This window comes from Dermacentor silvarum, chromosome 1, assembly GCF_013339745.2.
Source record: "Dermacentor silvarum isolate Dsil-2018 chromosome 1, BIME_Dsil_1.4, whole genome shotgun sequence".
Classification (NCBI taxonomy): Eukaryota; Metazoa; Arthropoda; class Arachnida; order Ixodida; family Ixodidae; genus Dermacentor; species Dermacentor silvarum.
Genome location: NC_051154.1, coordinates 210,636,354 through 210,658,631, shown reverse-complemented (window position 1 = coordinate 210,658,631; position 22,278 = coordinate 210,636,354). Strand labels below are relative to the sequence as shown.

The window sequence follows — 22,278 nt, the reverse complement described above, 5'->3', positions numbered from 1 at the left end:
AAACCCAAAAATGAGCAAAAAAATTACACAGCAGTTACATTAAACTAAGTTAAGCAATGACACTTACCTTATCTTTGAATTGCACATCATCTCATTCACAGGGTAGTGGATGTCCACAATGTCCTGTATAACTGTGCCATACTCAAAGACCTGACAAAAGTGCACAACCAGAAATTCAGATTCTCACCAAGTTTCACAATACCATTAATATTTAGAAAAAAAAATTGCTACCTTTATCTTCTTGGTGACCCCAGCTATGGCAAAAAACTCATTGTCCTTGTCAAATTCTATGCTGAAAAAGAAATAATAATAAGTCAATCAATAAATAAATAAAAACAGAGAGGCAATAAAAATTAGAGATGCAGACCTAGATGCTTCACGACATGCACAACTCTCACCTGGACACGATGCTGGTGCCATTGAGCAGATCAGTGGCATAGTTGAGTGTTGCCAAAGGGCGCATGCTGCTGTACCTTGTGAACTTTGAAAGATTTTCTGTAAACTCTTTTAGGCCATCTGCAATGACACCGACGCGAAATTTCCAATAATTTTGAATGCACATTTTTTTTCTTTTTAACAAGCATGGGAAATAATAGGAAAACCCCCCCAGCACCACAATATATTGTCACAGGAAAGGCAGTAAGCAAAACTGTATTTTACAATGACTGCACATATCTATGTGCCTGTGGCAGATAGCATAAATCTTGTCCTTGAGCTAGATTATTCGAAGAGGCGGACATTACTAGCATGAGAAATCTAAACACATATACAACTAATCACTTTACAGCACATATTGCAATTTACAAATTTTAGTCGGTGAGTTCACAATATGTATCCACTTATATATACATATATATACAGGGTGTTTCAGCGAACACTTACAAAAATTCTGAAAGGTTGCCTGTGGCAGATAGCACAATTATAGTTAATGAACTGGTCTACTCGAAGAGGCGGACATTACTTGCACAAGAAATTGAAATGCATAATCGAATAATTAACAAAAATTCACTAATTAAGTTTTAAACTAATTACCTGATGGCCCATATTACAATTTACAAATTGTAGCCGTGGAGTTCGCATGGCGGATCCACTTGGAATTAATTCTCAGGATGACACCAGTTTCGAGATAATTCCCGAACTTTGAGGAGAAATGAATTGGCGTTCCAGTTCGTTGCTTAACAAAACGTGTCTTTATGCGTAGAAGCACAAATCACTCACAATGTGCCTCTCTACAATGATGAAAAAGATCTCTTAAATTTCTCCGATGCCGAGCGGAATCGAAACCACGTCACAAGGGTTCCTCAAGGACAGCAACCTGATGCATTAGCAGGCTGCACCACCAATGCACTGACTATGTGCTGCTTTTCAATGAACACCTTTCACGCCAACGCTTTGGAGAGATGCGCCATGAATGCACTGGATATGTGCCGCTCTTCAATGAGCATCTCGACAACTTGGGTCACTGAGTATGTGCCACTGAGTGTGCGGCAAACAAGGGAACCATTCTCAGCGTTTGCAGGCACCAGCATGCCACACTGCTCGTCTCAGAGGCCATGAACAGACTGCTTGGCAGCACCACTAGATGGTGCAGCGTGTCCAGAAAGAAGTGCGAGAGAGGAGCTTGGTTGCCACTGACGCATTTCTCAGCGCTCGCATGTACCCGTGCACCATGCATTTTGGATGCCACCCCAGGCTTTGCGGCGGCGGCATTAGATGGTGCCAAGTGTGCCTTGGAAAGCATGAAAGAGGAGTTCCGCTGCAGTAAACACCTCACACTGACTCGTTTCAACAGTGGCAATACGTTGCGAGGCTATATTGATTCAATGCTAAAGCATTAACTTTCGACAGTCATCGTGAGATGGTTTCTGCCGCAATTTTTGTCATCTGTAGGACATCAGATGCTACGTTCTATGAGAACAAGCATTTTAACTTGCTGCTGTGAGGAATGATTGAAGACACTGCACACCACTAGACACCACAGAGCATTACGAACTAGATGAAGCTATGTGGAGCATGGATATTTAATGCTTACTTACGATCACCAGTTTCACTGCACCTCTTCATATTGGGTAAGTTTGATTTATGCTTCCCTATTTTAGTTTTTATACCCCATGAAAAAAAAACTATTCTTTTTCAAATTTTTAGGTTTTACCCCAAGCCTTTGCATCTTCAATATTATCAGTGCGACTGCACATAACCAAGTTAATTTGCAAAATATATGCAAGTTTGCAAGTTTCATGAAACAATTTGTGACACAGCATCTAACAAGGATTCTAATAAAATTGTTTTTGAGCAGCGTAATGCAAGGCACACAAACTCACAAGCCAATGAATATGTTCAAAACAGCTGTAAATTTATTAGGAGCCCATCATATACTCTTCATCCTACAAGAAGTGTGAATTACTGCAAAGCTAGCACTAGCACATAGAAGACATGTTGGCCATTCAGAAGCACAAGTCACACATGCCATGTGCTCTGTGCTGACAAAATTCCCAAACTGTTTCTTGCAAACACTTGCAAGAAACAGTCCGATTGTCAGTCACAATAACAAGCTACCTATGCCCTTGTACTTACGAGAAGGATGTTGGAGTGAAAAAGTGTTAAAATATTGCTAGGTGATCAATAAAGCGCCCATTATTACGCCTCAGCTATAAGGCTGTCAGATGAAGACCAACCAGCAGACGTGGAGTTGAGGCTCTTTGTCCGCGCTGTGAGGTAACAGTCCTCCAAGTCATCGAAGTGCAGGTGGACACGTTTCCGGCGGGAAGCCAAAGTGGTCTGCACCCACTGTGGCTTGCTCCCCTGATCACAAATAAGGCAAAAGTCACACACACATGCAACCAATTACAAGCGATAGAGTGAATTCATTGCCCACTCAAGCTTCTACACGTTGAAACAGAAATTAAACAACAGTATAATACAGTGGAATCTCGATGATACGATCACGGCTAATACGAATATCCGTATAATACGAATTTTTTCTGTGGTCCCGGCCGAGCCCCATTACTTTTCAACGTGCTAGACAACGGTTGTTACGAATCGATTTTAACCCACGTCGGTTGATGTGAATAAACGCCGCCCCACTGACAGCCACCAAAGAGAACAGCGCGCAGTTACGCGCTTTCTTCCTTTCTCTTTTGGTGCGGAGGCGCGAATGCGGCGCCTGACAAGGCCGCGACTGGGCGCGAAGAGTTTGAAGCGGTGGCGCTTTTGTTGCTTTCATGCTTTTCCCCACACAGGCGTGGGGAAGCGCGGCCGCCGCAGCGAGCGAAGGTTCGTGCGGTCGATCGATTCAACGGAAACTGAGCGGCGTAAGCACAGCGCATACAAAGGTCAGAGCCGTGTGGAGATCGCTTTCAAGATACGGTGCGCGCGACAACACCGACAGCCGGCACAGGCGCAAACACATTTGTTGGCAGAGTAGAAACGGCCACCCCCCCCCTCCCCCCCTCCCTCCCTCCCGCGCTGCCTTCCCGCTTTGCTCCTTTTCGCGTGGGAGATTGCGTCACCAGTTCCGCTTGCGCCGGGTGCAAGATACGCATTTGGTGCTGAAGAACAGCGTTGCGCCCCCTCCCTCCCTGTTATACCCCACGGCCTTTCGCGCGACAGAAGTCGCGTTTGCTCTACGCTGTGCGTTCGCTCTCCGCGAAGGCGCGCGTCCCCCGCGCGCTTTCACTCGCACATACGGCGCGCGGCGACGATTTTATCGCCTTTGGACTGTTGCTCCAAGTCTCATGCTCCTCCTCCGCATTGCCCTCGTTGATCTCCTCTCCCATCGGTGGGCGCACCTCGTTGAGAAGCGTGCTCGCTACCGCCCTTGTCGGCGAGATTTTCCCGCGGAAGCCGCATTATAACCGGCATTTCGTCTCACGAGGCTGCAATGTAAGCGGTATGCGTATACATGGAGTTCTATGGGAGGGTAAACGGGAGTCAGAAAAGGCCGCGTTGCAGCCGGTTCTGCACTATAAACGGTTGCATTATAAGTGGTCTACACGGTAAATGCTTTTTACGTAGGTGTGCCTGAGTGAGTTCACCTCCGAATCTTTAATTTAGCTAGCTTTAATTGTGTTTCGATGATACGAATTTCGGCTAATACGAACATTTTTCGTGACCCCGTGAGATTCGTATCATCGAGATTCCAGTGTATACTGGAAAATAAAGGCGGTGTTACGAGAGAACGCTACTAAATGTCTACAAGTACTGTGAAAATGCCATGCTATACACAAAAGCCCAGTGGTGCTTTTCAAATAGAATCATAATATGAAATATTTTTCTTGATCCTGTCACCTGCCCAACTAAGTTTCAACCCCATTCCATTGGTACTCAGTCGGTTAATCTCATACGCAATGCTCTATATATACTTTGGACCTGACAGTTCAGAAACTTGCCACGGTATCCAAATGACTATGGCATTGCGCTGCTGAGCCCGAGGCCACAGGTTCAATCTCAGCTTTGACGGCTGCATTGCAATGGGGGCGGAATGCAAAAACGCTCGTGTAACATGCAGTGGGTGCACGTTAAAGAATCCCAAGCAGTCAAAATTAATCTCGAGTTGTCCACCACAGAGTGCGTCGTAATGAGATTGTGGTTTTGGCACGTAAAACCACAGAATTTAGTATTACAAGTGGACCTGTCCACAAAAGTTATCAAAATATTAAACCCAGCCAAAAAATTTCTTCTAGCCCAAGCACATAGTCTGGAATTGAGGCAGAGTGTGTGTTAGTTGTGCAAAGACCTGCATAGGGCCCACTTCGATTTCTGACTGCCTGCTTAGATGGGAGAGAAATTCAGCTGTGTTTTGGTGACCTCATTATGAAAACATATTTGCTGCCAAATGCAGTTTCAGGCTGAAATGAAACATAACATGACAGAACTAGTAGATGCATTTTCATCTCTAAACTCGCCAATGCATGCAGCACTGCTGCAGTTCATTCACAGACGCTTAGTTTCGGGGCTAAAGCACATTTAGTGCCAAGATTATGCACAAGAATTTCAAGTAATTACATGCAAGAGGTCTATTACTCTTGCTTTTTCCTGTTTTCAGTTTAATTCTGGTCTGTCTGTACACATTATCTGTCCCTACACTGCACCGGTGAATCCAAACAAGAATACAAGTAAATTTCAGTAATTTTCCGAAATAATGCTGTTTTATCATTTGCAGAATTGAATGAGGATCTAAAAAAAAAAAAAAACTTACATGCTTGCTGCCATTGAACCCATCCTGCATAGTGCTTGCATTTGCTGCATCCCCACCAGCTAAACACGACGCAGGATCAACAAGCCAACAATTATCTGGAGACTTGGAACTTTCCTGCAAGGCAGCAATCCAAAAACAACATAAGCCTTCGAGAAATATCAACAACAATGCATAGAGAACAGAAATATATTTTACACACAGTCCAGCTGAAAAGAATACATTTCAAGTCGCACAAGCCAGACAACCACATAAAAATTGAGCAGTGATGCTTTGCACCTTGGAAACTGACAGTTTTATTATTTTAGGATATTGCAAAGCAAGATTCGTATGTCCTACTGATGCCCCCCATCTAAAAGCACTCAGTGCAATCCCTAATCGAAAACGAACCACACAGAAAACATAGTACATAACGAACTTTGGGCTTGCAACATGCACCTCCTACACAGTACCTACAGCAATGCACACCATGTGTCGCACAAATAATGAACATGTGGTGAATTTTTGGTGCATCATACAAGTTAATGGCATCATGGCTTAAAGCCTAGCAGTGCATCTCTGACGAATAGAAAAAAAAAAGGGGGGGGGGGGGGGGGGGGAGGGGCTGACAACACAGTTTAGTTGACTACCAAAGAAGCACCAGTCTTCTCATTATTACCTATTCAAAAATTCCTCTATTGTAACATTCATATTGTCACGAGCGGCGATCCTGTGGTCGGCGCTTGGATGATGACGACATCGCAGTCCAGTTGGTCCTGCGACCACTTCACCCGCATGATATCAGGAGACCTCGCTCCGGCACAGTCCGCTGCCCTTCGCCATGTGCTGGTTTCCTACCAGGATATCTGACTTTGGCAACCGTCCCCTGGGCCAGACTTCCGTCGTCACCCATCGCATTCATACCGGCAATGCGAGTCCTATTCACCGACGGCCTTACCGTGTGTCAGCTCCGGAGCGTGCCATCATCCAACAGGAAGTGAGAAAATGCTGGGCAAAGGCATAATTGAGCCCTCATGCAGCCCTTAAGCCTCGCCCGTCGTACTTGTGAACAAGGACAATAGCTGGAGATTCTGTGTAGACTACCGCCACCTCAACCAGATTATCAAGAAGGATGTGTATCCTCTCCCGCGTATTGATGACGCGCTAGAATGCTTGCACGGCGCCAGATATTTCTCTTCCATCGACCTGCGCTCAGGATACTGGCAAATCGCTGTGGATGGCCAAGACCGCGAGAAGACCACCTTCGTGACTCCTGATGGCCTCTATCAATTAAAAGTGATGCCTTTTGGCCTATGTAACGCTCCTGCTACTTTCGAGTGCATGATGGATTCTCTTCTTTGAGGCATCAAGTGGAAAATATGCCTTTGCTACCTGGACGATGTTAAAGTTTTTTCGACTACATTTGAAAACCATCCCACCGCAGCCACCAAAGATGTTACACAGGGAGATTCTATATACAATGGATATACGAGGTCTGTTAGGAAAGTATCCAACCTTTTTTTTTTTTTTTTTTCGAACACCTGATGGATATGAAACAAGCGCGCTTGCACCAGCCGACCTTGAACCTTCGTGCGCATGCACGAATTTTTTCCCGCCTGCCGATAGCGTCAGTCACTGGGACGCAGCGTATGAGTGAGGTAGTGCGCAGTGCTCTTGTTGGTTTCTTTATTCCAAGGAAAATGACGCAGCGACTGGAGCAGCGCTACTGCCTCAAATTTTGCCAGAAACTGGGCAACAGCCAAGTGGAAACCACTTCGACAGCTTGCGGTGACGATGCTATGAGCAGCACATAGATTAAGGAGTGGTACAACCAGTTTAAAGATGGCTACACATCACTGGAGAGCGAGCCATGCTCCGGTCGGCTATCAACATGCCGAAATGACCAGGTCATTACCGAAGTGAACGCTGTGGTGATGCGGGACTGTCGTGTGACTATCCGAGAAATTGCGGAAGAGGTGGGCATCAGCACTTTTTCTGCACATTCCATTATGACCAAAGATTTGGCCATGAAGAGAGTTGCGGCGAAATTTGTGCCGATGCTGCTCACGGTGGAGCAAAAGCAACTTCGTGTTGAAGTCTCACAGGACATGCTGGATTCCACAAACAGTGACCCCGACTTCATGAACACCATAATCACTGGTGACTAGTCGTACCCGGAAACCAAATCCCAGTCATCACAGTGGAAGCATTCCACGTCACCAAGACCAAAGAAGGCCCGCCAAGTGTGCAGCAATGTCAAAGTGATGCTGACTGCTTTCTGTGACTCCCACCGTGTGGTACACCACAAGTACGCACCACAGGGTCAAACAATCACCAAACAATCACTCATTTAGTCATTTTGTACTCAAAAATTTAGTACAAAATCACTCATTTAGTAATCACTCATTTAGTACTCAATTAGTCATTTGAGTACATGAACTAACCACAATTTAAACAAAACCATAGCACCTCCCCATAAAGGTGAAATTACCTCAACACGTTTCAGGTCTTGATCAATGAAGCTCAGCTCGGAGGTAAGCTGGTGCATTTGCTGAAAAGAGAACACACCAAATGAATGTGTTAACACACTAACAAAATGAAGAAAAAAAGTACTAAAAGAAAAAAAGAAATATGCAGAAAAAGAAAGAGAAAACAGAAAAGAAAAAAGCAGGTCACCTCTTGCTTGTGCTTGCGAACTTGCTGTAGAAACTCTCTCAGAAGTTGTGCTTGAGCTGCTTTACAATCCTATAAAATAATAATCCAAAGTAAACCTCAATTTCTCTGGCTGGCAAAAGGATCCTCCTCAAGCTCTTTAAAGCATGAGGTGACATCAAGAACTCAAATTAAAAACAATAAATAAATCGGCTTTGTGGTGAACTTACCACGAACAGCTACAGGTGTGCAAAGAGTAATTTTTTTAGATGAAATCAATTACTGCCAGAAGCGAATAGAATATAGAATGCTTTTCTGATGTTTTCAAATAATGACGTCTCTTTCTTCATTATTAAAAAACAGTTTTCACATCCTAGTACTTACAACATTAACAAACTTGTGTTGTTACACTGCACATAATGAAGGATGGCTTATGGAGCATTACACATGGAGCATTACAAACAAGGACAAATGAGTCATAAGATGGAGACCTGCAGTGATGTATGGGGTTTAATGGGGCAAGGGCCAAGAGTGGCCAAAGAGCACCAGCAGATGGTATAAGGTACAAACTGGTGTTACGTTCAATGGCAAATGGTATATATATAACTTGGCTGCATAGTGACCTAAAATATTCGCTGTAAATGCGTAAAATATTCTGTAATTGTATTAAAGCTGTGATGTGTGAGGTGAGCTATGTACATAAAATAAACATTGCGAAGTGATAGATTAAAATGCAAGAATATTCAGGTAGCACTAATGCCTCAACCACACCCTTGTACGCAAGGGCAGGGATGCACATGCTTTAAAGGGACACTAAAGGCAAATACTAAGTCAAGCTAAAGTGATGCATTAGTGCACGAGTATCTCTAAAGCGTCAATATTATCGCGAGCAGAGCCTTAGTAATAGAGAAATTAAGGTAAATGCAGGACATGATTAGCGACACCCCCGGGACATTCAAGTACTCGCCCGATGACGAAGGCACTCCTCATTTAAATTCTGTCACTAGTACTGAACCACTCGTTATGAAAACATCATTGTACTGTATTATAAGAAGAAAGAAAATACTACTTCACCAGTTGTATTACATTTTTCCAAAAAAGAACTAACTGACATTACACCGTTGACAACAACGCGGGCGGTCAAAATGTTTCGTGTTCGCTCGACTCTGCGCCGCCCGCACTTTCGCGTTTCAGTTTTTCTGTTAACGTGTAGTGTTGCACTTGTTTTTCTGGCTCGCGAACCTCGCACTAACTGCAAGTAGCAGAGAATTCCACTTCCACGCGACGTCGCGGAATGCCCGAACGGTCTACGCCACTTTACCAAAATCAGCTGCAGCGGCGCACCGTACCGCCATCTGTCGGGCGCCGTTACACTCACCAACGGCAGAAAATGGCATATGCAACGTCACAACTCCTCAATTGGCGTGGCGGGTGATATGAATTGCAATAAAATTATTTGGACCCTTCAGATCCCATTTTTTCGTAAACTAAGTCTTTTCTTTGCATGAGACAAGCGTTTTGAGGTTTCTGGAAAGGTATTTAAACAGTCCACGTCGACTTAGTATTTGCCTTTAGTGTCCCTTTAACTGCTGCAGTCGCAGCAGTAGCCTCCGATAAGAGGTGTGCTACGTGTCACTTGCGTGTATAACGTGCAATAAACAAACATAATTTTAAAAAGCTAAAACTGATCTGCTATCGAAAAGCGGGTCATTGCCAAGGAACATTCCTGGACGAACTGGAAATTGCTGACGATATGAAAAACGAAAGTGTTTCTTCCTTTGAGCATCTATGTTACGGCACTCCAGCAATACGTGCAGGACGGTCAACGTCTTGCCACATTTACCACGGATAGGTGGGTCATCACCGGTCAGTAAGTATGAGCGTGTACTATATGTGTGCCCGATTCTTAGTCGACACATGATCACCTCGGTTCGTCATGTTTTTGTTCAAGGTGGCCAATTCCCTAACTATGGCTTTATAACATGAAGCTCATTAGATGTTTCAGTGTTCCACAATCGTCGCCAATAGCTTCTAATCTTTTTTTGTAAGTATGGCTTGAAGTCTGCGGCAGAACAGCTACAAAGTCGGTGACTTTGGTTGTTACTGATGTAGCAATTTCATCTGCCAGCATATTATCCATGATGCCTCTATAGCCAGGAACCCTGCATATAGTGATATGTTGGCTAGACATGTATGCTGTGCACAGAAGTGAATAAGGAGAATTTACCTGACCATTTTTACTTTTAGAGAAACATTTTAAAGATCTTACGACACTTAGAGAGTCGGTCAATGTAATGGCTTTTGTATATTTGTGCGCCTGATATGTTTAACAGCCGACAGCACTCCGTATGCTTCAGCCATAAAGATACTTGTTTCCGGGTGCAGCGCATCGTATTCAGAAAAGGATGGTTCGAGTGCTGCAAAGGACACTCCAGCCTGCGACCTTGATGCGTCAGTATAATACTCCGCGCATGAATACTTAGTCTGAAGTTCAAGGAAGTGCATACGGATGTGTGCCTCGGGGGCATGCTTTGTGACCTTGATGAACAATGTGTCACATTCTACCAGCTGTTACTGCCACAGCGGTAACAGCTTAGCTGGTGGCATTAGATGATGCTCCGGAAGTGGGATACACATTTCTTCACTGAGCTTCCTCACACATAGTGAGGAGGGCTCTCTCACTGCAGGCCGGTTATTAAATAGCAAGGCACAGGACACATTATTTACTGTTTTGTAACAAGGAAGTTCAGGATTCGAATGTACTTTAAGAGAGTATGTTAAGGTGGAATACGACCTCTGCAAACGGAGAGACCATTCGTTCGAGTCAACATAGAGGCTTTCTACACGGTTCGTCCTGAAAGCACCAGTTGCGAGGCGGATACCTAAATGGTGGACTGGGTCTAGTATTTTTAATGCGAGTGATATATTATAGCACCATAGTCAAGGCGAGAGCGAACTAGGCTCCTGTATATGTTCAGAAGGCATTTTCGATCGCTACCCCATGTTGTGGGTGACAGAAGCTTTAGGAGGTTCACTATTTTCAGACATTTCATCTTCAGATATTTAATATGGGGAATAAACGTAAGTTTAGAGTCTAAGGTGATTCCAGGAATTTATGTTCGCTGCTCACAGACAGTTCATCTCCCTTGACCACGATACTTGGCACTGGCGTTAAACCCCTCTTTTTGGAGAAGAGTATGCAAGTACTTTTCTGTGTATTTATTTTAAGCCCATCATCATCTGCCTATTTTGACAATTTAATTATTCCAAGACGCACCTGCCGTTCGCATATGGCAATACTGCATGATTTGAAGCCTATCTGCACAATGTCGACACAGAATAAAACATCATGCATGGCATGACTGTATGCAGGGAATTCATTTTTACACTAAATAGTGTGCAACTAAGCATGCCCCCCTGCGGCACACCGGTCTCTCGGGTAAATGACCTAGACAAAGCTGTGCCCACTCTTACGCGGAATGTGCAATTATAGAGATAACTTTCAATCGTGTTTAACATGTTCCCACGGATGCCCATCGCCGAAAGATCTCGGAGAATTCCGAAGCACTATGTTGTTTTGTAAGCTTTTTCTAGTTCAAGAAATACTGACAGACAGAACTGCTTATGTATAAAAGCAACCCCAATATATGCCTCAATATGAAAAAGGTGGTCTATTGTGGACATACCCTCTTGGAAACCACACTGGAATTCGTCTAGTAGTTTGCTATTTTCAAGGAAACAGATTAAGCGCCTGTTTGTCATTTTTTCTAACAGTAAGCACAGACAGCTTGTTAGCGCAATTGGCCTGTAGCTGCTGGCTACGGACGGGTCTTTGCCTTGTTTAAGCATCGGGATGACTACAGCTTCCTTCCACGAGGACGGGATATACCCAGCCAATCACATAGCATTGAAAAGATATAGGAGTGTTTTCAGGGTTTAGGATGTAGGTACTTAATCATTTCATACATGACACGATTGCCGCCTGGCGCCGAGTTGTTGCATCAAGTGAGAGAAGCTTTAAGTTCAACTAGGCTGAATTGGGGTTGTAATCTTCATTTCGTGCATTTTTTCGATCAAGCGGCTTTCGCTCTGCGTGCTCTTTGAACCTCAGAAATGTTTGTGTGTAGTGGTACGCAATGGAGATATATTCAAAGTGTTCGCCCAGACAACCAGCCTTATCTTCCAGGCTCTCCCCTTAAGTACTTACTAAGGGGAGTGGGTGTGCCTCCCGGCCTTTTAATTTATTTACGATTCCACACTTTTGTCTCATCCGCATAAGAATTTATACCGGATCTGTACTTCTCCCTACTCTGCCTTTTAGCATGTTGACATGTTCTCCTACCCTGGGACTTTATTTGTTTAAAACTAATCAAGTTTTCAGTGGTTGAAGAGTCGTGAAGTCGTCCCCAAGCTTTATTTTGATTTTTCCATGTTTTTTTTACATTCTTCATTCCACCACGGGATACTATGTCTATTCGCCACTCCGTTAGTAGTTTGACGGATGCATGTTGTGGCAGCCTCAATTATAAAGCTTGTTATATACGCTACAGCATCGTCTATATTAATCCTTTCAGACTCTATGTACACAATTGTGTACACCAAGATCGTGCATCAGCAGCAACAGCATTGCTTAAAGTAAGGATATTTAAAATGTGTCCCGTACATCTTGAAACACTTTTGATTGAAATAGTGCTGCAAGTTTGAATTACACAGACAAAATGTTTTAGTAACAGACAAATTGTTTTAGTAAAACGAGTATGAATGTAGATGGTTTGGTAGTTTGCTTGGTGTGAGTATGTGATTGTATGCAGCGGGTTCACTTGTTTCATTGTTTTTCACAGTGTGTTGCGGCAGTCATGATTTTGGAGTGGCTAGATAGGTGCTTTTCAAGCCTGGTAGACATGAAATAGTTAATGTTTGCATATCTGATGTACCTGCAGTGAGCTTTTGCACGGGGTCCACATTCTGTAAACTTGACAAAACTCACTAAAGAACTGAAAACTCTGAGTCGATTGTGCAGCTGTGCGCATTTATGATTCAGAAGATGTAAGAAATGCGGTGAAAAATAAGTTTTCAATCAACACAACTAATTGGCATGTGAAAGAGGTTAAAAAAGGCAATATATCCCGGCTTAAATATGTTTGTTCTAGGAAAAGTTCCCAGTTAGCTGAGTCAAACTTCCATCGGGGAGCATGTGGCGAGCATCCGTCTTGTTTTGTTAAGCTTAACAAGATTGGGAAGTGGTCGCTCCCAAAGGGTTCTTGAGAACGGACCATTCCAGGTACGACATTAGTGTACTCATCACTATGCTTAAATCTATGGAGGTGTATGTGTTATGTGCCACGCTGTAGTATGTTGGCTCTTTCTTATCAAGTATACATGCTCCTGAGGAAAAGAGAAAGTTTACAATTAGGTGACCTCTCACATACCAACGAGTCTCCCTACAAAGTGTTATGTGCGTTTAAATCTCCAACAACTATGTACGGCCCCGGAAGTTCATCTATGTAGTTTTAAATTCGGTTTTATGAAGTTGTCTGTTGATAATTGGGAGGGATGTATATAGAACTGATAGTGACTAGCTTGTCAAACAAAACCCCTTGGACAGCAAATGCCTCAAGGGGCATACAAAGTTTTAGTTCTCAACAGGCAACACCTCTGTCGACTACGATAGCCACACCACAGGATGACACAGCAGTGTCATTGTGGGCTTTACGAAAAATGGCATATTGTCGGAGAAAATTTGTTTGCATATGTTTGAGGTGTGTTTCTTGAACACACAGCACCTTTGGATTATACTTATGTAGAGTTCTTTAACCTCATCGAGATTGTGGAGGAGACCTGACATTCCAGTGTAATATTTGTGTATCAATGTTGAATGTGGTTTTTGTACTGTGTGTTAAGAAAGAGGAGTTAGCTCACAGAGCCCGTTCCGGGAGCCGTGATGGGGTGTTTTTCTTTTTTGGAGCGATCGCGAGAATCTCGCTGCTCCTTAGGCACTGGTGGCACCGTCTGGCCGGTTGTTGTGTCCATCTTCTCTTGCGAGGCACTGGACAGGCGCTCTTGTGAGCGGTTTGTTTGATGTGAAGGCCTCGTCTCGATGGACGAGACCCTTGATCCACCAGCCCGGAGGTGGTTGGCCCCTTCTGCTGGGGCGGCGGGTCAGCGCTAGCTACAGCCGCCAGGGGGGCGGATGGCGTCACTGCCGGCTCACTGTTTGTGGCCCGGACAGCCACCAGAAGCCACTGCAGCGCTGCCCCCTGACGCACCTCTTCGGCAAAGCTGTTCTTTGGATACCCGCCTGCGTGCCTCTTTAAACGAAATGGTTTCTTTGAATGGAGACCTGAAGTGATAAACAGCCTAGGCATAAGGGAACCAAGCTGGAGTCAATGTTTCGGCAAGAGGACATGTCTTTGTCAGGGCAACAAGCTCTTTTCTTGGCAGCATTTATATAAATGGAGCAGAACGAATAAGCATACTGTTCGCAAACTAAGGACTCTTTGTAGCATGCGTTGTCATGAATTATCAAAACAAAGTATAGAAAGGTGGTCTATAATGGGCCGGTTAGCCCGTGTGTATATCGTCGACGCAATCGTAAACATGTGTCATCTGCAATAACGGTAGAGCGAGAAAAGTGACTTTTTATCTAGTGGAAATGGTTGAGGTTATGTTGCCACTACTATGTTACGAACTAATGTTGCAACAAAGCATATTCAAATTTAGTTCAAAAGAAACACAGGTGCAGCATCCATAAACCATGCCAAACAATACCCACTTCTGAACGGCTTGTCCGGGTGAAATCCGAGCACTCATGACCACATTTCCCTGAAATCTGGCTCCCTAAGCGATGGAGTGTGTTTTACCCCCTAACTTCTGCTTTATGTCCACTACAGCCCGAATAAAAGTTGAATCCTAGCTTTAGTTTTATGCTTGATTATGCACAGTTGATGATATAAAATAATAAAAAATTATTGGAAAAATATTTGAATTTGTGATCAGCAATTATTTGATTCAAGGACAGAATTGAATAGGACAATATTCTATTTGTTATTTGAAGTTTTCTAATAATCGCACACCGCTATGGACAGCACACTATTTATTTCATGGCCAAGGTGCAAGGTGTGCGTGGACACATTTGCTATCCTTTGGCATGAAATACCACAAGATGACCAAGCATCATCAACAAGTCAACCCTATTATATTAAGTGGATTGATGGTAACCTCAAGACCTTGCTCAAGCTTTTGCCCAACAACAGAGTGATTGGAATAGCTATCACAACATAGGCTTATTTTTGAGCCCTCGGTCAACAGTTTAACAAACACGGTGCACACCCACTTTCTTCAAATTCTGGAGAGACCTGCCAAATCCTATGGGCCGGATCTGTGAAATGGTAGCACAGTGGTGCGCCACAAAAGATGGTCTTTTCATCTGTCGAATGAAACTATGCCCACATCATTCAAGAGCTCAAAGCTGTGTTGCCTGTAACAGCTTGTCTCATCAATAAAGTAAGCAGTTACAAGTAACCAGTTAATTAAAAAAAGTGTGAGCATTACCCCCCCCCCCCCCCTGAGTGAGAAATTCACCGACAATTACAATACTCCCTAATGCAAAATTTGAGCGCAGCTCTATGTGCTTGGATTTCGCAATATATTGGCTGGCGCAGACAATCTGTCTCATGTGCTGCAAATGGAGCAAAGTGTGGAGTGACTGCATTGCTAATCTGGAGATCGTGAGAGGCAGCGCATAGGTGACGCGTGGGCGAGACTCACAGCAGCTGCCGCAGGCAGGCCTCCCAAACGACCCGCACTACTCTGTTGCCATCTCGTAGCCATCGTCGCCACACTACGCTTTTCTTCTCATGCTTTCGCCATACGAGGCCTCCTCATCCGCTTTCCGCCTCCTGGCTGTGCTGCACACTCTTCCTCCGCTTTCCTCCTCGTGTCTTTCATCCCCCGCTGCGCTCCGTGTTCACTCATTCATTCTTCACTGTGCTCATTCGCTTGGTTACGCCGACGCTCGCCATAGAAACGGCCACCTAAGAGTTGCGCTCTAAATGTACTCTATCAATTACAAAACTAACAAAAATGTAATTTATTACAAGTAATTATATGATTTTGTTACATACGAGTCTGGAGACTGTACATCTTTAAACTGTGAAGAGCAACTATTGCCGGCACAATATAACATACTGAAAGCACACACTCCAAAGCACAATACTACAGTCAAACCCGGATATATCAAACCCCAAATATAACAACTTATTCTGCATACCGAACAGCACTAAAATTCCCCTGAAAATTTTCGTACAAAGTTTTTATTTTATATATCGAATTAAATATCGAACTTTTTTGTGACCCACTTCAGATTCGATATATCCAAGTTTGACTGTGTATCTGGATTCTAAACACCTTGGTCTATGTTCCATTCTGCCAAGAGTGAAATCAACTTACAGCTTCCAGCTGCTGCTTCTTCTTTGAAAGAACATCCAGCATATTGTAGACATCATTCAAATTCATGCTGTCAGACTCCTGCAGAATAAGTTCATGTAATTCTGATACTACTGGGTTATTCTGAAAAAATATGATAGACATGAACATGCTGTAGATTCTGTTTAGAGAGAAAAAGAAATATTACAGAAGTTCTGCATTTCACTTACGCCCTGCAACTTCAGCCTCTTGTCAGCCGCCTTTTGCTTATACTTTGTAATAAGCTCATTCACTGAAATAACAAAGCAAAATCATAATAAAAAACACCGCCTAAAACTGCTATAGCAAAAGTATCTGTAAAAAATCACACGAAAACTGCAAATTTTCACTTTAGCACTCCGAATGTAATTTATTGCACCTGATGTACCACTGCAACATAGTTTCTATGACACATGACATAATGGAGGTTTCCAGATGAACTTTTGAATACGTGGGGTACTTTAATATTCCCCTAAAGCTCGGTACAGGAGGATTTTGGCAATCAGCCTCCATCGAAATGTGCCCACCATGGCCAATAATTAAACGCACAAGCTCGGCAGCAAATACTGCAGCCACTGAGCCACACCATTAAGAAGGTAGACTGTGTGAACATGTAATATCGACCAAAAAAGTTTACGAACCACGGGGTCTCAGAAAACGCTAAATATACGAGCAGCCTTTAAAAGTAGCCAGTAAAACCGTACATCACAATGTTGTTCGCATATACCAGTAGAGGCTGGAAATGAGAATATCAGGCTGCGTTTTGAGGCTGTGGAGATATTCAGCTTTTTGTCAGATCCCTTGGTCCGTAAAGTTTTTGGTCGATAGTACCTTTTAACTTGAGTTAGGCAAGAAATGTTCTGTCAAAGCCTGCTTAGAGTTTGTAAGCCATTACATTATAATAGTATTCCGACAGAAAGTACAATTCAAAAGTGGACATATTTTCCAAATGGAAAATCTATCCCCTTGAGGTGCCATGTCCACATTTGTGGGCACAACTTGTATTTGCAAGTTCTGTCGAGTAGTGGCCAAGAAAAAAAGCAGCAGACATTAAGCTTCAGGTGAATTGAACCCCCTGCATGCTCAATGTGTCTTAATTTCACTTCCAATGTGCTCTGTACTACTACAGATGACCACTTTGCCGAAAGTGGTACAATGTTTGACAAGACATTTGACATGCCGCATTCCTGGCAGCAAGTACAAATAATAATTTTTCCTTGCTCATAATGCATGCAGTCAATAATGAAATTGTGCATGTTCTTCAAGCCTGCGACAGAATTTTTTTATTGCAAAAACGGAGCCTTACTGATTGCACAATAAACAGATAATTAATTAGACTCTCTAATTATGATGACTCATCACAAAAATGCCCAAAGCACCATCCTACCACCCTGCCTTTTTGGCAGTGGAGTGTCAAGTGCCTTGGAATGAAGTTGTGTAAATTTGACACATTTATAGACAGTCCATCATAATTCATGCCTCAAGGGGCTATTATAATATAGAGAGCTGGGAATACAAGGAGAGAAGTACTGACGTTGGGATGGAAGATGCTGAAAATGAAATCCCTTTTCAGGAGAATGTTTGCATCTGTGAATGCACTCAAAGTGCCAGTATTACTGCTAAAATTATTAACCTGTTTTCAAAATCCACATTGTTTTCTTGCCCGGAAGGCCAGGAACATACAAGACGTGAGCAGTCACAGACTTCAAAGCCATACAATAGTCCCTGCACTTCTATGAACACAGGAACCTGAATATTAATGGAAACGTCCTTTACACTGGATCAGTCGCTTGGTCTAAACAAGGGGATCTAGATGACAGAAGAAAGTAAACACTATTTATATACCTACGCCAAGCAGTGAAGGTCAAAGAACTGCTCTAGCCAAACGTGCCGACAGAGTATTGCAATGCCCATGTCACTATTACAATGATCCCCTGCTCACTATGAATAGCTATGAATTACCCTCATTCCAGACGCCAATCGAAAAATGGAGCAATAATTAGTGGATGGGCAAGGAAATGCATGCACACTCGAGAATAACCCAGCTCACTGAACTCGTTCCATACAGAATGCACATTGCATGCCTTCATGAGTTTCACAATTGCAATATTTGAAGTTAGGACTCAAATATAGCATTCACAAGAGAATACCACATCACCATTTGCCAATGTGAAGACACTAATAGCAATTGAGGGGCACATTGTGCACAGGCATGTCTGTTCAATATCAAGGCAGTTTATGGAATAGGTCAACCACCAATTCGGTCTGTAAAAATTCAAGGTACACAATGTAAACTCAAGACAACCAAGTCGACAAAAACTAAGTACAAATCACTGGACGTCTTTGAAAAGCAGGAACTATTGTTGGGACCTATTACAAAACTGGACATGGCTAAGAAATAACAGCTCCTCTGATATGTTTTATGTAGAAAAAACCTCTAAATTGCACAATAAACAGATAATTACTCTCTAATTATGATGACTCATCACAAAAATGCCCAAAGCACCATCCTACCACCCAGTTACACACAGAAAAAGGCAACCACGAAATGAATGTCAGCCATCAATGTGCCATTTAAGAGGGAGAGAGAAAAGCACAAAGATATAATATAAAGTGTGTGGATTGGAATGGGAAAGATGCGGTCATTACCAATTCTTTCACCGTGTTTGCATATCCATCGTACATGCACACATATGAAGTCCGCCTTTCAGAGGCCAAGTGAAACAAAACTTTGTTTTTATGAGAGAACCTTGAAGTGATTTCATGAAAGGAACAGCCAATATCACAATACTTAATCCTGAATGCAACAAAGCACTTAAAAACAACGCTGATCCAGGAAAGGAGAAAAAAATTCACAACCCCTTGGTTTGCACCTGGACCAAGAAAGCATGAAAGACCCAGCAAGAGGAACCCTGTCTTCATTAAAGCGATAAGGTGGTTTTCTTACATATTTCATGCAAATATTAATAGGGAGTGTTGGACTGTGTGCCTATAGTTCTAGGCTTTTCCTTTCCTTAAGCGCATCTCCACTTAAGATATAAAATTGCAGTTAAATATAACAGAGGTTTCCAAGAAACAAATAGCCCCTTTCCATCTGATGCCATAGCTAAAAGGCAATTTTTTAGATCCTGGCACATAGAGAAAAAAAGATCTACTGGTCTATAACAAGCATTACAGCTACACACTGGACTCGGGTTACAGCAACCTCATTCAAAACACATTCTGTCAAAGCCTCTATGAGGTGCTATTTCTGAAGCGCCCGATTTAGTCAGTCACCGGAACATTATTCCTCCTCCAAATATTCTTAACTTGTATAGGACTACACTCCTGAACAGTATGGGGACTGAGCAGCTATTATCTGCTATGTGTTGTCGCAGTAAGCAGCACTGCAAAATAGGTATAGTCCCACCTTTTTTTTTTCTTTTTTTTGTTATGCTTGTTGAGTACACAATATCTGATATTTGCATCAATGAAATCTTACTTCACGCAACCATTCTTGGCAAGCACTCTGTGGCAAGAACTCTTTTTCTATAAGCCAAGCTTGGCAAGCACTCTGTGGCAAGAACTCTTTTTCTATATGCCAAGTTTAATAGAAAGTGACCCATAGCTAAATAGCTAAATTTCCATTTTTAAATGGTTTAAGGCTCATTCACACCGGCGACTAGAGGAGGTCGCGCGACCATTTGCGACTCGTGACCAAAAAGCGACCGAAGGCGACCGATGTTCACACCGGCAAGCCCGGCTGAGCGCGACCGGCAAGTCGCAATCCCCAAGATTATCGTTCTCAGCGAGAACTCTAGGAATCTAGGCAGTACGCGCGCACTTCGCTGGCACTGTGTAAATTGGTTTCGCATTCCGGCAACAGCCATGGATTTTGTTTCGATCGATGGCTGGATTTTGATTCGAGCGAACAGGAAGACGTCGTCCCTGTGCTGATGTGCTCTGCCGTGGTGTCAGCTGTGGCAGCGCGGAAGCCTCCGAAGAAAACGCGACACTGGTGGGTGCGCCCGTGCCTCCGCTCTCGTAAAGTGGCCGGCCACGCAAGCCGCCTACTGCCCGAACTTTGTGCACATGACGAGTATTATCGAGAGCAACTTGTAATTTCTAGTTCGCATTGCGTGAGATTCGGTGCACAATATTAAAGCAAAGCTGTTCACCCGCTGTTCACCTTTGGGTGGCGTGCTCATCCAACGAACAGCAGCTGGAAAAAGGGTTTGTGTTGTGCTTTCTTTTCCTGCTGTTTAGCTTCCAACAAATGCGACCGCGTACACGTTGCTGCAACTGCTGCGTCCCAGCATCACAAGACACCAATTACCGGCCTGTAGTCTGCATAAGGTGGCGCGGACATTGCATTTGGCGTAGGACGACGAAAATGGTCGCTTTTCGAGAAAAGCGACCATTTGCGACCAACTTGGTCGCGCGACCACTGCCAGTCGCCAGTGTGAATGAGCCTTTAAGCTTCATGATTATGCAGTACAAATAAATTTCGCTATGCGTCAAAATGAATTACTTACACAGAAAGTTTGGGTAGATCTGCTCCTTCTTCTCAATCACAAAATTACACTTTGGACATCGGTTACTGTATTCCAGGCCTGTTGTGATGCACTTGTAGCTGGAAGGAAGCAAAGTGCACTTTAAAGCGATATTCTAAAACTCAAGCTGGCTCAAGCATAAACAGAAGGCACATTAACTGCTCACCAAAAAGTGTGTCCACAAGGTGTCATGTGGGCTTCTTCAATAACATCGAAGCATATTGGGCTGCAAGATAAGAGAAAAACACCCAAAGTAATACTTACACACGCATCAAGCGAACACGAGAGTTTCTGGTCTTGTTTACAGCACTTGGCAAAATTTCGTAAACAGACGAGCAATATACACGACTCATAAAAAGCGGCTGAGGTAAAATACTACAACATGTTTATTCAGCAGAGCACCGAAATGACTTTAAATTAAGCAGACACTTGCATTTCTCATAAAAATATAGGAAACTATACCGACCGTCAAGTACTTTGACCAAAAAGGTCTTGGCGGTTGAGAATACGCAAATGCACAAGCTCGCAAGAAGAGGCAGTACTCACCACAAGTAATCGCTGTTCCTGTCTTCATATGAGCTGTTGATTCCGTTTAGAACTGATGGCTGTCTTTTTCTAGCTCTTCGAATTTGCTCTGGTGTTGAATTCGAGAAGGAAATCCTTGTGTTGTTCACTGACGCCATTGACACGACCTACCGGACCTACACACTCAAGCACGTCTGCTCGAAGAACATTGATGTGCTAAAGGACAAACACGAGATATGCGACCAGGTTTAAAAACGTAGACGCAGCATTGTTGGAAACCAATATAAGCATGGTTCTATACAATTTCTTTTGCGCTACTTTACCACATAATACACAAAAATAACCTTAAAAACACCGTGCATGAAGCCTCCTATCTGCCCCGAGACGCCCTGAGCACTATGGATTGGATTGGATTCGTTAGATTATAAAGTGCGCTTTCGCGCTTGTGTGCGTCGGTTTTCTTTTTCTTTTCTTTTTTTTTTTTTTTTTTTCCGGCTTGTGGCACTGTTCTAGGTCAACTAGGTTTCTACTCCTGGTTATGAAATATGATCCTGGCAGCTCCCGGACTCTCCCTCCAATGTCCTATCCCTATCTTGAAAAGTGATTCTGGTTGAAACTTAGTGTTCTAACAAAGGGGAAACACACGGACGAGCGCCGCAGATCATGTTTTGTCGCCTTCTCTTTGCTCATCGATGTTTTTCTGCTAGTAAATGTTTAGTCCCACACTTCGTGCAAAACTCTAGCAACGCAGCAAACCCTGCTCGTGTGACTACCTTTATTCAATCCATTATTTACGACACGTGCGCATGATGCACGCCCCACTCATCCACCAGTACAATGCACGTATCCGCGTGTCGCGCAACGTCTTTTGTACGCATGTCCTGAAGGACGCGCAGGCCTCTGTCCTTCTTTAATGCGAAGCATTCTTTGCGG

General features: G+C 43.5%; 1 protein-coding gene across 3 annotated transcripts in view; it reads right to left on the bottom strand.

Annotated features, from left to right (window-relative positions):
• The window catches only part of LOC119436717 (E3 ubiquitin-protein ligase COP1-like), a 59,431-nt gene extending 37,677 nt beyond the window's left edge, over positions 1-21,754 (bottom strand). For 2 of the 3 annotated variants that reach the window (XM_037703692.2, XM_037703693.2), the window contains exons 1-12: positions 21,367-21,754; positions 20,987-21,046; positions 20,803-20,900; positions 16,480-16,541; positions 16,274-16,393; positions 7,850-7,918; positions 7,665-7,724; positions 5,198-5,311; positions 2,676-2,802; positions 399-516; positions 232-292; positions 68-150 (exon numbers count right to left, since the gene is read on the bottom strand). In XM_037703692.2, coding sequence (XP_037559620.1) covers positions 68-150; positions 232-292; positions 399-516; positions 2,676-2,802; positions 5,198-5,311; positions 7,665-7,724; positions 7,850-7,918; positions 16,274-16,393; positions 16,480-16,541; positions 20,803-20,900; positions 20,987-21,046; positions 21,367-21,503 — 1,109 coding nt within the window. In that variant the 5' untranslated portion in view covers positions 21,504-21,754. The remainder of the gene's footprint in view (positions 1-67; positions 151-231; positions 293-398; positions 517-2,675; positions 2,803-5,197; positions 5,312-7,664; positions 7,725-7,849; positions 7,919-16,273; positions 16,394-16,479; positions 16,542-20,802; positions 20,901-20,986; positions 21,047-21,366) is intronic. The other variant, XM_037703694.2, reaches the window with a different exon arrangement.
• Between the last annotated feature and the right edge of the window lie 524 nt (positions 21,755-22,278).